At 40.5% G+C, this 18,022-nt stretch overlaps 1 protein-coding gene across 1 annotated transcript in view; it reads left to right on the forward strand.

Moving 5' to 3' along the window:
• Nucleotides 1–235: 235 nt before the first annotated feature.
• Nucleotides 236–18,022, forward strand: part of BCO2 (beta-carotene oxygenase 2) — a 44,650-nt gene continuing 26,863 nt past the window's right edge. Inside the window, exons 1-5 of the mRNA XM_020989752.2 lie at nt 236–499; nt 8,601–8,805; nt 8,999–9,210; nt 9,431–9,546; nt 10,978–11,080. Coding sequence (XP_020845411.1) covers nt 415–499; nt 8,601–8,805; nt 8,999–9,210; nt 9,431–9,546; nt 10,978–11,080 — 721 coding nt within the window. The 5' untranslated portion in view covers nt 236–414. The remainder of the gene's footprint in view (nt 500–8,600; nt 8,806–8,998; nt 9,211–9,430; nt 9,547–10,977; nt 11,081–18,022) is intronic.

Genomic DNA, 18,022 nt, shown 5'->3' on the forward strand with positions numbered 1-18,022 from the left:
CTATATTCAACCCTCATACACTCAATGAATGAATTAAATTGAGTGGATCGTGCAGGAACTGGTCCACAAATAGGTAAGACCTGTCGTAAAGCAGAGAAATGTTTGCTTTAGGGTTTAGTAGTTAGATATTTCAAAACAAACACTTTCATCAGCTAGTTCGGAAAAAAAGCTATGGCATACTTTCAGTTTTAAGCTCAACGCAAGTGTTTCTCTGGTTGATTTTATTGTTTTTAAGGTGCAGCTCTAGCCGGTGTTTATATCAGAGATTAAAGGCCACTTGACGCTCCGCCCCCAGGGCCGTGCCTCTAACCTCTGCCCTGGGAACATTCCGACCTCAAGGTCCGCTCCGCGGGACCCAGTTTCAGCAGCCAAGGGTGCTGACACCCCGGATCTAGCTTCAGAATCAAATGCGAAATGTTTCCCGAAATCTTCTGTGCTCTCGCAGGCGTGTTTGCCATCCTAGGGCGTTTCCTCGCTTCTCTAGCTAGCCGGATTCCAGGTAGGGGTTCCACCCCTTCCTCCTGCCCTTTGGAGGGCACCCCCTGGCATCATCCCTCTAACTCCAGAGCGCAGATTCCTCCCTTTTTTCGTGCCGGGCCAGGCCCAGATTCCAGTGGGCTGCAGGCTTAGGAGTCAGTGGGCGGGGCTGGAGGAAAGACTTCGGCTGAAACGAAGTGGGGATGGGAATGCTGGGAGGTGGGGGCGGTGAGAAGATGAGGGGAAGGAGAGGGTCTGGGTGCCTGCTTATACAGCGAAATATTTTATTTTTTCCCTTCAGGGATAGGCATCCTCAGCTAAGTGTGTTCTTAATGTCATTCTTAACAGCCTGCAAGTGGTTTTCTTTGGCTTCCAGTGGGGATAAAACTTCATAATCAGATCGCACCAGTGTTTTATAATTAAAAAAAAATAAACAGCACGATTTTTTTTAGGGCTAATGCAAACTTTGATTCTGCTACGTAAAGGCCAAGTGCAGAACCTGATTTGTTACTGTATCATGTTGCCTTGTTACTGCATTTTGTTTTTGTTACAGCTGTTTATTTTGTGTTGCCACTGAGGAAGCTTGACAAATATTTATTAATCACCCATTATGCATTATTACTAATCAATCAACAAACATTTATTAAGCGGCCGACTGTGTGCCAGGCACTGTACTAAACTCTAGGGATACAAAAAGAGGCGTTAAGTAGTTGCTACTTGTTTGTTAGGCACCTGCCATGTATCATTAAGCACAGTGCCAAAGATGAAATAAAACTGCCACCACGGAGCTCGTAATTAAATGGGGGTGGAGTGGGGGGTGGAAAATGAATTGCTAGGTGAGAGTGGAGAATAAGAACCTTACTACACACGATAAGTGTAAGGTTGCATTCAAAGGTAAAGGAGAAGTCCAGAGTGAAATTGCTGGAGAGATCCAGCAATGGGGTTTGAGGAAGGATGACTGGAAGATAGAGCCCCTGAACTGGGCTTTGAGAGAAAGAGAGGGATAAGGAAGAGAAGAGTGTGAGCAGAGTCCAGGGGACTAGACGAGACTTGGACTGAGAGTACTTAAGAGCAGTGTGAGTTTAGGAGGGAAACAGAGATTGGGAGCCAAATGGAGGGGGGTCTCGAATGCCAAGATAAGAAGTGTATATTTTATTGTGGGTGCTCTGGGAAATCACTGAAGGTTTTTTAGTAGAGGAGTTATAAGATTGGAAATGTGCATGGGGAAGCTAATTTTGACAGCTCTTAAAAGGAGCTATTATTGAGGTAATGTGATCACTTAAAACTTTGATGCTAGTCCAGGGGAGAGTGGATGAGGGCTTGAACAAAGGTGGTGGCCGTATAAATTGGGGAGGGGGTAGGTGGGTGCTAAACATATTTCAGAGGTAGAATTGACAGGATTTAGCAACTTATTGGAAGGGAGCTAGGTAAAGAAAAAGGAATAATAAAAGATGACTGATTCTGAGCCTGGGTGGACCTCGAAGATGGTGAATCAATTAACAGAGATTGCTACATCGAGGGAGGGAGCAGGATTGAAGGGAAATGGTGAGGTCAGCTTTTCTGCAAATTGAGTAGGAGGTGCCAGTGGGATAATCAAGTGGAAATGTCCAGTAGGCAGTTAACTAGAGCTAACAGGTATGGGAGCCCTAGGGAGATATGGAGGTAGGGGAAGAACACATGAAGATTATGAAGAATTGTATAGGCTGAATTGAAGCCATGAGAGTCGATGTGATTGGAGAGAATATAGAGAGAAAAGAGAAGAGAAGAGGGTCAAGGAAAGAGCCTTAGAGAATGCACACGAGTAAGGGGAAGGAGGATCCCTACCTCTTAATATATAAATAAACAAATTATATACATATATATAAATGTTAATATTGTACTATGTTATATTATATATGTACATAATATATTATGATAAATAAACATTTATTAAGTGCCTACTGTGTGTCAGCATGAGATCAACTAGAATAGTTTCAGAACTGTGAAAATGTACTGTTGCAGAAGGCAAAGGCAGACTTTGAGCATTTAGAAATTATACAGATAAATGCTGCACAATGTTTTCAAAAACAATATAATTAATATTTTTGAGAGGTTATTATGTGCAAGGCGCTGTACTAGGCACTATGGTGTTTACAGAGTTTACAGAGTTGGGGAGGATGTGCTCCCTACTCTTATGGGTTCAGGGAATGCTCCAAAGAAGAGATGATATTTGATCTGGGCTTTTAAGGACAAATAGGATTTCTAGAAAGGGAGATTAGGGGAGGATATTATGGGAAGAGGGAATGTCACAGTAAAGGAGTGTACAGGCATTTTCCTGGAATGATAAATATGCCGGTTTGACTGGATTATAATTTATGTATTGGGGAATTGTGGGGAAAAAAAACCAGGCGCTTCATGGAAGCTGCTGAGACCACTGAGATGGGGTGTGGAGAGAGAAGAGAAGAGGGCCAGGACACAGTATTGGGGTACACCAATGCATAGGAGGGTAGGTAGGTTACAGGTTCCCTCATTAGTCTAGCATTTAGCTTGTTCAGAGACAATGTGGAGCCTCTGAAGGTTTTTTAGCAGGGTTACTCAGTCTCAGAATTGAAAGGAACCTCAGGGAGCCTCTAGACCAACCTTTACCGAGACAGGAATCTCTTCTACCATTGGCCAGTTGGTCAGCAAGCCTGTTGGAATACTTCTAGTGAGACGCCACCTCCCAGCTTCCAAGGCAGTTTGTTTCCCTTTTGAACAGCTGTAACTGTTGGGTGGTTTCTTCCTTACTTTAACCCTAAATTCTCCATCATTTCTGTCCACTGCTGCTGGTTCTGCCTTCTGGGGCCAGTCAGAACATATTGAATCCCTCTTCCACAGAATACTGGAAGGCAGCCATCTTCTCTCCTCCACCTCTTTTCTTTTCCATACTAAATATTACCAATTCCTTCAAGTGAGCCTGGAAAGATGATTTCAAGACCTTTAACCATCATGGTCACTCTTACTTACTCTTTACCTTGTGCAGCTCTTTCTTAAAACATAGTACCAAGAACTTAACTTACTATAATGGCCCTAGCCTATGACACAGACACTCTTTTAAAGAAGAACTGAGACTACGCTAACTTTTTTAAATTGTATTTTTTTCCAATTATATTTAAAGACAATTTTTAGCCTTAATTTTTACAAGACTTTGAGTTCCAAATTTTCCCCCTCCCCTTTTCTGAAAACAGTAAGCAATCTGACATAGGCTATGTATGTACAGTCATGTAAAACTTTTCCATGTTAGTCACAGAGATTACACTAACTTTTTGGGAGCACTATATCACACTGTTGGTTCTGGTTGAGATTGTAGGCCACTAAAACTCTCCAGTCCATACTCTGCACAATTTCCAAACAAAACAAAACTAAAAAAAAACCCCAAAACCAAAAACCCTCAAAGCATCCTCATGAAACATAGGTACAAATATGTCACTTCCTTGTTCAAGAATCTTTAGTGTCATCCTATTATCTTTGGCATAACATACAATGTCTGTAGCCTGGCATTTAAAAGGATCTTACGTGTCTTTGGCCCACCCTTCCAGATCTTTGACCTTACTTTCTGTTACAGTCATTTATTAAGCACCTATCGGTGCTAGGCACTGGGTTTAACAATATAAAAGTAAGATACTCCTTGACCTTGAGCAATTTGCCTTCCCCTAATAATACACATATTTACAGATAATTCAGTATAGCATATATATGAAACAATAAATGCAAATGGTTGTGGGTGGGCATTCCCAATTAGAGAGGAATCAGGAAAGGCTACCTGAAGGAGGTGGCACTCCCTGATAGTAGGAATTTCAAGAGGCAGAGGTGAAGAGGGAGAGTATTCTAGGTATGAGGAGCACTCTATGCATAGGAATAGAGGAGGGAAATGTATTTTTGTATATATGAACAGCAAGTAGTCCAGGTGGCCTGGAGCAAAGAATGTGCAGGGGAGTAATAAGTAATAAGCCTAGAAACACTATTAGATTTTGAAGGGCATTAAATGCCAAACAGAGAAATTTATATTTGATTTGAGAGGCAGTAGGCAATTGCATCATCCTGAGCAAGGGAGTGCCGTAGTCTCACTTATGCTTTAGAAATAGCACTTTAACAGGTTTGAAGGATGGTTTGCATGAGGGAGAGACAGGCTAAAGGGAGACTAATTAGGAGGCTATTGCAATAGTCACGTGAAAGGTGATGAAGGCCTGAAGTAGGGTGGTTGTGGGATGAGCAGACAGAAGTGATGCATGTGAGAAATATTGAGAGGTAGAAGCAAGAAGACTGGACAGCTGATTAGATATGGGGGTGGGGTAGGGTGAAGTGAGTGAAGAATTAAGGATAATTCCTAGTTTATAAGCCTTAGTGACTGGAAGAATGGTGGTATCTTTGGTAAACAATAGGGAACTAAGGAAGAGGGGTGGGTTTGAAGAGCAAGAGAGTGAGTTCTGTTTTGGAAATGTTGAGTATTTACGGGACATCCAAATGGAGATGTCCTATTAAGTAGGAGATGTGTTACTGGAACTTAGGAGAGAGATGAGGGCTGGTTATGGAGGAGAATTGGGAGTTTTAGAATTCTGTGTTAGAGAATTGGGAGTCGTTTATATAGATATGATAGTTGAATCTGTGGGAGCTGATAAGACCATTGGGATTAGGTATGGAGAGAGAGGAGAGGGCTCAGAACACGACACTGATGTATACCAATGCACAGGAGGTGAGGAGGCATGGATGATGATTCTACAAGGAAAACTGAGAAGAATTGGTCCAATAGGTAGGAGGAGAAACAAGGAAAAAGCATCACAAAAATCTAGGGAGGTCAAAGTATCTAGAACTAGGGTTCTTAACATTTTTTGGTGCCATGGACTTCTTTGGCAAGTGAAGCCGATGGACCTCTTCTCAGAATACTATTTAAAAAAATGATAATGGAAAGAAATGTTAAATTTCATCTAGAAGTAGTGAAAATGAAGGTATAAGTTTTCCCATTCAAGTTCACAGACTCCTTAAAGTCTATCCATAGAGTCCTATGTCATCTATAGACCCTAGGTTAAGAACCCCTGATCTGGAAGGAGGACATAGTCAATAGTAGTGTCAAAAACTGCTGACTGACCGAGAAAACCATATAAGGATTGAGAAAAGATCATTAGATTTAGCAATAAAGAGATCAGTGGTGACCTTGAAGAGGGTAGGTTTAATCCAGTGGTAGGATCAAAGCCAAATTGCAAAGGTCAAGAAATTGTTGGGAGGTAAGAAAATGGAGCAACAAATGTAGTCTAGGAGTTTGGCTGAGAAAGAAAGGAAAGATATATGATGGTAGCTTGAGGTGATGCTAGGGTTTTTTTTTTAGGAAGGTTTTTTTTTTTTTCCCCTTAAGAAAGAACAAGATTTGAACATGTATTTGGGAAGCAGGGATGGAGCCATTGGATAATGACAGGTTTAAAATTGGGAAAGAAAAGGAATGATCAAAGGGGTGAGTTTCCATAGGAAATAGGAGGGGATGGGATTAAAGGTCCATGTAGAGAAGATGGTGTTGGCAAGGAAAAGGCCCCCTAATTCTTTGAGAGTGGAGCAGAGGAAAAGAGAAGGGGGATACCTTGAGTTGATTTTTTTCAATGTGGAATTTGGGAGGAGAGCTCCTGACAAATTTTTCCAGTGAGGTATGAGGCAGGGAGACCAGTTAGGCTATTGCACCACACCTGGTAAGAGGTGCTGAGGATCTGAACTAGGCTGGTGACTGTGTGAGTGAAGAGAAGGTAATGGAAGCAAGAGATGTGAAAATCTGGCAACTGATGGAAGAGTTGAGGATAACACTCATGAACCTGGGAAACAGGAAGGATGATGGTGTTCTTGACAGCAAGAGGGCTGGCTATGTAGATTTGGAAGTCCTCTGCGTAGAAATAATATGAAAGGCTAGATAATAAGATGGGTAGCTAGGTGGTGAAGTGGATAGAGGACTGGGCTTGGAATCAGGAATATTCATCTTGCTGAATTCAAATCTGGCCTCAGACATTTAGTAGCTGTGTGTCACAAGGCAAGTCACTTCACCCTGTTTGCCTCAGTTTCCGCATTTGTAAAATGAGCTGGAGGAGGAAATGGCAAACCACTCCAGTATCTTTGCCAAGAAAACCCCAAATGGGGTCACCAAAAGTTGGATTGAAAATCGACTAAACAACAACAGAATAGGATTGCTAATAGGATAATCATTGGAGCTGATGAGACTACCAAGAGAGGGTGTAAAAGTAAAAGAACTTTTCACTTCCTCCATTACAGAAAATGTATGTTTGCAGGAGGAGTGGCTTTCCCCCAGAAAGATAATAAGCTTTGTTTGGACACATTGAATTTGACACAACTATAGGACTCAATAAATGCTTGTTGAATTAAATTGAATGTGGGGAGAAGAGATAGAAGACCGTTGTAATAATCCAGGAAGTCCTGTTATATGGAGGATAATGAGGATGGAAAAGAAGGCACAAATTCACCAGCTATTAAGATGGGATTACATGGGACTAAGGCTTTTTGGATGCCACACATATAACCATCATAGTCTAATTGAGGATAACATCCTCTCAGATAAGCTCATATAGATGAATTCATATACCATTAAAATACAGGGTGTTCCAAAAGTCTTAGTACATCGTTAAGCTATTAAAGCTTAAATCTATTAATGTTTATTAAAAATGAAAAGTACTAAAACTTAAAACTGCACTAAGATTTTTGAGGTACCATATGTAACTTTATAAACATGGTAGTTTTACATATCACTAAGTTTAATGTAAACTTGGAGGAGGTTTCAGGGGAGAGGAGTCCATTTGTGCTGGGAGCTGAGCCACAGATTTGTGGATTATTAAATATTGAATAGGCATGATTATTATTATTAGGACAAAATTCAAGTCAGTCAGTCAGTAAATATTTATTAAGTGCCTGCTATGTGCTGGGAAGTAGGCCAAGCATTGGGGATACAAAAAGAGGCAAAAGACAGTTCCTGCTCTCAAGGAGCTCACAATCTAATGGGGGAAACTAGTTATTAATTATTCAGTACAAATTATTGATTATCTTCATGATATTGTTATAAACACAGCTGATACTTCATAGCATGTAAATCATCTATTTAGATCAAGAGTCTTTAGCCTTTTTTGTGTCATGGAGTCTGGTGAAGCCTGTGGACCTTTGCACATTCATGCTGTAAATGCATAAAATGAAATTCATGAGATGGCAAAGAACACTAATTATGTTGAAATTGAATTGTGTGTGTGTGTGTGTGTGTGTGTGTGTGTGTGTGTTCCCAGACTCCAGATTAAGAAGCTGTGATTCAGATAGACATAACTATTGCTTATCCAATGGCAAATGGTCGTTAGTCATCCTTGGTAAAGCCCTGAATTAATTAGTAGACGATTAATTCTCTAAAGTCAAAAGATCGCCAATAGTTGGATTAGAGCCTTGTCATTAAGGAGAAAAGGAAAAAGAATTGTGTGGTCATTTGAAGCCCTTCAAAATCTGGTTCTAGCCTACCTTAATATACCATATATACCTCCTCTTCACTTATTCCCTGTTCTAGCCAAACAGCCCTTTTTGCTACTGTTCTCCAAATTTGACTTTCCATCTCCTGTACAGCAACATAACTCTCCCCCTCCCCAAATGCCTTTGTGCGATCTGTTCCCCAAGACTGGAACGCTCCCTTCTCACCTCTGCCCCTTAGAATTCCCAGCTTCCCCAGAGGTTCCATCCCACGGGAGCCACACCTCTTGTGGGAAGCCTTTTCTGTTACTCCCAGTTCTCTCTGTTCTTAATGAGTATTTACTCATTTTTGTACTGTTTCTCTTATCTCACCCAAGGAGAATGTAAGTGCCATGTGGGTGGGGAATGTTCCATATTTTGTCCTTGTGTGCTCAGGAACTGACCCAATGACAGATACATAGTAAACATTTGATAAATGCTTATTGTATTGGATTGTTTCTGATATTAGAGTGGAGAGGAGGGGAGAAAGAAACAGAATTTAAAGGGGATATCTGGCGGGGTTGAAGTTTGGACATTTTTATATTTCTTGTGCTACAACTAGGCCTTCTTTCTGTGGAAAGGCTAATCTATAGCTGGTTCATGAAGACTTTCTGTGCTTTTATTTTTTCCCATAGTTCTGAAGAACTATCTGCCAGATATTCAACAGAAGCATGTAACCTTCAGTGACCGAAAGGGTCTGCAATGTATCGCCTCATTAATAGCCACCGTAGAGGAGACCCCTCAGTCCATCCCTGCCAGGACCCAAGGCCATTTTCCCGAGTGGCTCAACGGTTGTCTGATTCGGATAGGACCTGGGAAATTTGAATTTGGAAAGGAAAAGTATGCCCTGATTGGAGAATGGAAAGCCATTTGTATTGTTATTACAATAGGCCCTTTTGTGTTTTAAATCTCCAACACTTATTTTTCCAGTTTGAAACTCTACACAACCCCTCCCCACCCCTTTCCCCTATCCTTTTAGTCTACAGCAAGTTCACTGATGTTATTGATAACTGTGATGTGTTCCTGGTTGAAGGTACAACCATTGGTTTGATGGCATGGCTCTGCTTCACCAGTTCAGGATGGAGAAGGGCGCTGTGACATACAAAAGCAGGTTTCTGCAGAGTGACACCTATAAGATCAACAGCGTTAACAACCGGATTATAATCTCAGAATTTGGGACTCTGGCCCTGCCTGATCCATGCAAGAGTGTTTTGGGGCGCTTCATGTCAAAGTTTGAGTCCCCTGGTAAGAACATTTTACATTTAGAATTTTCAGTGTTTGGTGTTAGTATTTTAATCGTTATTCTTTGTAATGATTGGTGCAGTTATAAATTCCAAAGATGATTTTTATGGGTCCCTGAAACTATGTTGGTGGTTTTTTTAAACCCTTCAACTCTATATTTAAGACCCACTGCAAAGAGACAGGGCAGTTATCTGTATTAAGTGGATCTTGGGTTTATTTTCAGCCATGACAGACAATACCAATGTCAACTGTGTGAGGTACAAGGGTGATTACTACATCAGCACTGAGACCAACTACATGAATAAAGTGGATCCTGAGACCCTGGAAAAAACAGAAAAGGTGAGGTGTCAGTCATGAGTGAGAAATGAGAGGCTGGCATTTTCTTCCTTCCAAAAGAGCTTTGGAGGTAGCTGACAACTGAATAAGAGATTGGAGCCTTAAACTTGACTGAGCTTTGGTCCAACATGCCAGGCCTCCCTGAGCTGATGAGCGTGATTATGCTCTGGGATGATAAACACTTTATTAAATCTGGAGGACACAAGAGTAACCTACTTCTCAGTGACGGGGGAGGAATGGAAGGAAAAAGGTTATTCTGATGCTCCCTCAAGCCCTGCTGCCTCCCTCTCCCAATGAGATTCTCCTTTGGTCCTTGGGGCTGTGGTTCCAGGGAAGCCTAGAAACAAGGAGGTGGGGGTGGGAGTGGGGTAGGTTTGCTGGAGCCAGCTTGTACAGGCTCATGATTGTTAAATTTTCAGTGTGCACATTTACACTTCAGAACTGCAAATGCTGCACGTGAGGGCTTGATTTATTGTTATGTTGATTGTCTAGATTTAACAGTGATGGAGAAAGTGAGAATAGTGTAAGTTCAACTTAAAAGTGTGACCTTTGTACCCTTCTCCACCCTGAGAACTGGTTGTTAAACGTTTGCCAGCACACCCCTGCCTAGAGCGATGCTCTTAGACAGTCTGGTCTACATCATATTCAGAGGTAGTGCAGGACCTCCACATATGCCTCCACATAAATGGTATCTTGGTTCAATAGAAGTTTAGGTCAATCCAAACTATGTTGGTTAATGCTTGAGCTGTAATTATGGCTTTGAATTTTGAGTTCTGCATTGTTGGAGAAGTCAAATACAGGGTTTTTTTGGTATTTAGGTTTCACCTTTTCAGTGGCAAAAATGATTTTGACCTGTCTCTCAGAAAGTGGGATATGTTTGTGTGTGAGAGTGAGAGATTTAAATTTATATATCCACCTGCCCACTTGGTCTGGGTCTGTGATTTTACTGGTGTCAAGAACATGACACTCTCTCTTTACCAGTACAGAAAGCCAAGACTCCTTCAGCTTGTAATCTTAAAGAACTGAGTGAGACATTGAGAGGTTAAAGGATTTACCCGGGATCACACAGTCAAGACTGTATGTGTCAGAGGCAAGACATAAACTGAAGTCTTCCTAATGCTAAATCCATCTTTCTATTCCCTCCCTCTTCCTGATGTGTGTGTGTGTGCGTGTGTGCATGTATTCCTGTGTGTCCCAATAGCTTGAAACTAAACTAAGACTTTTGGGATGCCTTGTTTGTCGGAGCTCTCAAGAGCACATACGCACACCCACATCCCCCCCCCCCACAGCCACCTACCCACCCACATACTCCCACACACCCCTGCTGTTTTTGAGACTCTACATAAAGGCTTTTCTAAAGACCTTTTTGCCAGTTTTTAGCAAACGTTTTGTCAAAACATTAAAAACAAATCTTTGATATACTTTAATTTGCAGGTGGATTGGAGCAAATTTGTTGCAGTGAATGGAGCAACCGCACATCCCCATTATGACCCTGATGGGACTACTTACAACATGGGGAACTCTTATGGACCACATGGTAAATGGGAATAGGAGTCTTCGGAAATTACTTGGGCTAACTGGTTCCCCAGGCTTCCTTCCCTCTTCTGGTTGGCATGTGTAAATGAATTACTGCGTGTTTGGGAAAGGAGACCATCATTTTCAATTGTACACCCTCCTATGGAGGAGGTTCTGAAAGGACTCTCTAAACTCCCAGCCCTTTACTTAAAGGATGTCACTTCTCAGAGTGGTATTCCTCTGAAACCAGTCGGTTGTCTCTTTGCATTTTCCTTACTATCAACATATACATTTTCTTCCTCCCCTTCCTCCTCACCCGCTCCTTCCTCGAGAGGTGTCATTTGCTTGTGGCTTAGTTTTTTGACCATTTTCCTTCAGTCCTGATGACCACATGCATGGAAGAGAGCTTTCCAGGACCTGTGTCCTGGATGTTTAGGTGGAAATAAAATTTGAGATGACTTGCAACTATAAATTTTAAAGAAAGCTGTGATAAAAGTGACATCCTGTGGTTATTCGGCTGACTGCTTTCTTACTCGTGTATACATTTTTCTCTTACAACCACATATTTACCCACTATCTCAGGAAATTACTCAATATTTACTAAGCAACAGCTATTTGCTGAACCTTCTATTGGGATTTTTACTGCCTGCCTTCTGCCAGTTATCCAACTACTTGCTCATTCTCTTAAGGCATTCAGGACTTGGTTTCAGAAGAATGTGGTTTGAATTCTGTCTCAGACTGAACATTTACCACCTATGTGTCCCTGGTCTTGTTATCTAATTTTACTGAGCCTTAGCTTTTTCACCTGTAAAATGGACAAATAATAACATCTACTTCACAGGGTTGTTGTGAGGATCAAATGAGATAATATGATATGTGCCGAAAGGCTTAGTGTAGTTTTAAGCTATTAAAATTTCAAACTGCACTAAAACTTTCGGCATACTGTATATATTTGTGACTGTGTCCTTCACTGGTGGCAGCTAGGTAATGCAGTGGATGGGGTGCTGGGCCTGCAGTCAGGAAGACTCATCTTTGTGATTTGAAATCTGGCCTCAGACCCTGGGCAAGTCACTTAACCTTGTTTGCCTCAGTTCCTCATTTGTCAAATAAGCTGAGAAGGAAATGGTGAACCACTCCAGTATCTTTGCCAAGAAGACCCCTAATGAGGTCATGTAGAGTCAGACACGAGTGAAAGATGACTGAACAACAACCCTCACTAATGGATGCATTTATATCTTTCTGTGCATAGATGTTCAATTCAATAATTTATTAAGTTCTTACAACGGGTGCTAGCCATACAAAAATAAAATTAGAATCCCATTACTTGAGGAGAAAGACATATAGCTTTGAGGTCTATATTTTGTGTTTCTGTAGGTCAGGAGTGTGTGTGTGTGTGTGTGTGTGTGTGTGTGTGTGTGTGTGTATAATATGGAGTACTGTATGTGTATCATATATCTATGGTGGATATTTTCTACCTACCAGTCAGTGCAGATCTGCATGTTTGTTTATGCTTGTGGTGTGGGCTGTGAGTGTGGGTGTGTGGGTGTATATATATACTTGTTAGAGGAGAGTAAATGGGAGGCCCGGTATTTGCAGTATTATTTTGTGTAGTATCCCTTAATGGGTTTCAAATGAGATCTGAGTGGTATCTTAAATTTTTTTTCTGTCTCTAAACCCCAGCTATATTCAAGTTTTCTGGTATTATCCTCATATAAGCCCCAAAATGAGAGGATCTTTTTTGTCATTTATAGTTTCTTGAAGCGGTGTTTTACTTAGATATTACTCTCTACTTTCCTTTGGGTAAGTAATGTAGCCTCTCACTTTCCTCATCTGTAAAATGGGGATAACAAATCCTGTACTTCATAGATTTGTTGTGGGCATCAAGTGAAATAATGTAAGTAATGATTTTCTAACCTTAAGGTGCTATGTAAGTGTTAGCTATTGTCATTATTCTCAGCTTTGGGTCATCTTCAAATTTAATAAGTATTCTATCTGTGCCTGGCACATAATAAATAAATGCTTGTCGGCCTATTATACTTTCATTTAAATCACTGATAAAAATACTAAAAGAATAGGACCAGAGATAGAGTTCATCTATTAGCAATGGCCCGCTAAGCTGTTTATATTTACTTTAACAAAATTCTTTGCCTGCTGTAATTTAATCCATTCCAAATACATCTAACTGTATTGTTATTCAGCCCACATCTATAGCTTGTGCCACAGGATATTGTGAGAGACTGTCAAATGCCCTGCTGAAACCCAGAGCATTGCTCAGATCTACTAGTTTGTAACCCTGTCAAAAAAGGAAATCAGGTTAGTTTGGCATAGCTAGCCCTTAATAAAGCTATTGCTGGCTTTTGGTGACTGTTTCCTTTCTAAGAGCTTAGGAAGCATCCCTTTAATAATTATTTCTAGAATTTTACCAGGCTCATTGACTTAGAGTTTAAAAATACCCATCTTATTTTCTTTTCAGAAAATCCATTATTTTACACATTTCTAGGTTGAAATTGACCATTTACCATGATTCTTCAAAGACAACCAACTCAGTAATACCATTTGTAAATTCTTTTAGTAGCCTGAGATGTAGCTTGTCTGGGCTCTGTGACAGCAGAGATGCCTTTTCTTCCATCTCCTTATTTTAGATTTTGATTTCCTATTTAACATTTTGTTTTTTTCTTTCCTTACCAGCTTGAAAATCATCCTTCTTGGTAGAGAAAATAGAAATTGAATTTTCCTTTTTCAAGTCAACAAATTATTTTTTATAGTACTTATTATGTGTTATTAAACATCTACATAGTGCCAGGAACCATGCTAAATACTGAGGATATAAATAGTGGCAAAAAACAGTCCTTGTCCTCAAGGAGCTCCAATCTAATCTGATGAAGGAGACAACTATTGTCTGCTTTCATCTTTCTATTAGTGACAGGCACTGACAATCTTTGTATCCATAGTGCCTAGTACAATGTCTTACAAACAGTAGGCATTTAATAAGAGTTTGTGCTTTGCTTATTGATTTGAACTGAATGGAGCTGACATCCCAAGCTAGATTTCCACCCCCCCCCCGAGTCTTGTTACATACATTTAAACTTACTAATAGTGTTTGCATTAAGACTGGTCTACTTATATGACTTTTGTTACTGTATGTTTTGACATTGAAGAAGCAGTGTGCCTCCACTTTGGTCACCCTCCTTTGACTTTGTTCTTGGCATGTAGGTGGTGCAGTGGACAGAGTCCTAGACTTAGAATCAGGGAGAACTGAGTTTGAATTCTAACTCAGATACTAGTTGTATGACTCTGGGCAAGTCACTTAACCTCTGTCTGCCTCAGTTTCCTCATCTGTAAAATAAAAATAATGATAGCACCTACTTCCCACCGTATTTGTGAGAATCAAATGAGGCAACACAAAGAAAGTCTTTGCAAGCCTTAAAGTGGTGTATAAATGCTAGCAATTATTCTCTGCTGTGAACTCTACAAAGGGTTTACTGAATCCGTGGCCAGGTGGAAGGATGCTGCTATACCTGGTTCTTCTCCTGTCAGCTTTCAGCTGTTCTGTTCTACTGTTCTGTAGGCTTGCATCAGGGTCCTTTGAATTCACCCCCCCCTCCAATTGTGTATTTCATGTTGCTGTAAATATATTTGACCTGCCTCTTCCTAATACCACTTTCCCCAACTCTGGTTATATAAATCTTGTACATACTTATGAATATTTTTTCTTTTTAAAGAGATCATTGTAGGGGTGTGACCTGTGTTCAAGTCAAGAGGCAGGCAGAGTGGCAGAGGGCCGGACTCTGAGTTAAGAAGACCTGGGTTTGAATCCCACTTCTGGCATTTGCCAGCTGAGCTATCGTGGACAAATCACTTAATCTCCCTGAGCCTCAGTTTCCTCATTAGTTGAGGTGAATGCTTCTAATACCTACCTTTTTGTTTGTTTGTCTTTCTTTGCATCCGCAGCACTTAGTCCAAGTCCCTGGCATACACTAAGCACTTAATAAATGCTGGTTGACTGACTGACTAAAGTTCTATGTAAATGTCAATTATCATTCAATGGCCTTTCACTCTTCATCCTTTTTAATGTCTCCCCAACATTTGATACTGCTGACCACCCTCTTCTTTTGGATACTGGCTCCTCTGGGTTTTCATGACACTCTTCTCACTTGGTTCTCCCTTTGCTTATTTGACTTCTCCTCAGTGAATATTTAATAATCAACTCTCAAATGTTTAATGATCAACTCTCTGTAGACGAGGACTCCCAGATCTATGTATCCATGCTGATTCTCTTTCCCCAAACTCCAATCCTGCCTCACCCACTGCCCATGAACGTTTTGAATTTGATAGGTGTCTCAAACTCAATGTGCCCCAAATGGGGCTCATAGTCTTTCCTCTCAGACAACCCTTCTTCCTCACTTCCCTCTTCCTGACAAGGGCACTTTTATCCTTCCAGTCCCATGGTTCATAACCCAGGAATCATGTTTGACTCTTTTTTGGGTTTTTTTTTTGGGGGGGCAGTGAAGCAATTGGGGTTAACTGACTTGCCCAGAGTCACACAGCTAATAAGTGTTAAGTGTCTGAGACTGGATTTGAACGCAGGTACTCCTGACTCCAGGGCCAGTGCCCTATCCACTGCACCATCTAGCTGCCTCCATCTTTGACTCAACTCTCATCCTCTTCCCTCCATACCCAGCCAATTGTCAAGCTTTTTCCTTCCTTCCACATCTCCTGCATCCATCCCTTTTTCTCCACGCTACCACCCTATCTCAGGCACTCATTGCTTCTTGTGTGGACTACTGCAATAGACTCCTAATTGCTTTCCCAGCCTTTAGACTCTACTTTCTCTAATTCATCCTGTATACAGTCCTCAAAGTGATATTCCCAAAGTGCAAGTCTTACCATGTCAATCTTCTGCTTAAATAGTTTTTGTGGCTTCCTGTTGCTTCCAGGATAAATTACAAATTTCTCTCTCTGGCGCTTAAAGCCTTTTTACAATCTGGTTTCGATCTATCTTTCTCAGGCACATTTGTATTCTTCTCCTTCTTGAGTTCTGCATTTCAGCCAGACTGGCCCATTTATTGTTTGCTACACATTTCATGTCTTCATTTTTACCCTTGTACCCTCACTGCTTAGCATACACGGTGCCCATCACTTGTTTTCTTCTTAAACTTCACCTGTTGGACATGTCAGACTGATGTCTCCTAGACATCTTAAGCTCGAGCTTGTCCCAAACCCAACTACTGAACTCATTATCTTTCCTTCCAAATCCTCCCTTCTTCCTAACTTATCTATGACTGTTGAGGGTACTGCAACCCTCCCATTCACCTAGGTTTGCAACCTCGGTATAAAATTTGACTTCTCAGTCTCTCTCTTAACCTCCTTCTTCCCCTTGTTACCAAGGCCTGTGAATTTTAGCTTTGTAACATCTGCTGGATATAAACCCTTCTCTCCTCTGACGCTGCTACGGCCCTGCTAAAGAACATCATCATCTCATTCCTGAACTACTCAGATAGCCTCAAATTTGGTCTCCCTATTTCAAGGCTTTCCTCACTTCCATCTATCCTCCACTCAGCTGTCAATTTGTGATTTTCCTAAAGGGCAGGTCTGATCATGTCACTCCCTTATTCAATAAACCTCTAAGATCAAAGATGAAATCCTGTCATTCTAAACCCTTCAGACATTGCTCCCTCCTGCCTTTCAGACAGTATTCTCATGCTCTATTCCCTTCCCTTGCCTCTCTTTCTCTGCCCCCCTCCCAGATTTGAGATTCAGTGACATTGGCCTCCTTATTGTTCCTCAAATAAGCCACTCTATTAGAACAATTTACACAGTAACAGCAATGTTGTAAAGCTAATATATATATATATATATATATATATATATTAGATAAAGAAAAGTTATATAATAATACTTAGTAACTCTGATCAACACAACGATCAACTATAATTCCAAAGGACTCATGATGAAAACTACTATTCACTTCCTAATAGAAACTGATGGATTCAGAGAGTAGACCAAAGAATGTTTTTTCTCTTTATTTCTTTTATTTGATTTTTTTCTCCCAGAACATGGCTGATGTGGAAATTTGATTTGCATGACTTCATATTTGTAATAGGTTTTGTATTTCTTGTTTTCTCAATGGGTGGGAGAGGGATAGGGGAAGGGAGATAATTTGGAACTAAAAATAAAATAAAATTAAATTAAAAAAAATAAGGTACTCCATCAAGTGATTCCATGCATTTTCACTGGCTTGTCTCCCATGTTTGGTATTCTGTCACTTCTCATCTCTGTCTCTCGGCCTCCCTGGCTTCCTTCAAGTCTCAGTTAAATTTCCATATTCTACAAGAAGGCTTTCCTGATCTTTTTTTTTTTTGCTTAATTTAAAAATTTTTTCATATATATATGTATGCATATATACATGCATACATATATACAGACACATAAAAATTTTCCCCCAATTACTTGTTAAAACATCCTGATCCTTAATTCTAGTGTTTTTCTTCCATTGATTATTTCCACTTTATCCTGTGTGCAGCTTGTTTGTACATAATCATTTGCATGTTGTCTCTCCCATCAGACTGTAAGTTCCTTGAGAGCAGGGAATGTTTTTATTTTGGCCTTTCTTTTTATGCCCAGCATTTAGCACAGCGTCTGGCACCTATGAAGCGCTTAAGAAAAGCATGTTGACTGACTGAATGACATAGTGTGTGCTCAGGAAATGCCTGTTGAATTGGAATGTATTGAATTGAATATCCAGCTCTTATTTTCGTATTCAGACAGCTGCTGCTATCAAGGAAGAGAGATGAGAAACGTTTCAACAGGTTAACGCAGTTCTTTCTCAACCTGCTTTCTATACTCTAACGCCAAGGAAACGATTTTAGAATATAAATTTAGTATTTATCATACAGCATTATAAAAGAATTCTGAGTTACAGTTATCAGGCTGGTTGGTTTTCTTATGAGTATGTGTTATCTTC

The sequence above is a fragment of the Phascolarctos cinereus genome, unplaced genomic scaffold, assembly GCF_003287225.1.
Source record: "Phascolarctos cinereus isolate Bilbo 61053 unplaced genomic scaffold, phaCin_HiC Scaffold_726;HRSCAF=1367, whole genome shotgun sequence".
Taxonomy (NCBI): Eukaryota; Metazoa; Chordata; class Mammalia; order Diprotodontia; family Phascolarctidae; genus Phascolarctos; species Phascolarctos cinereus.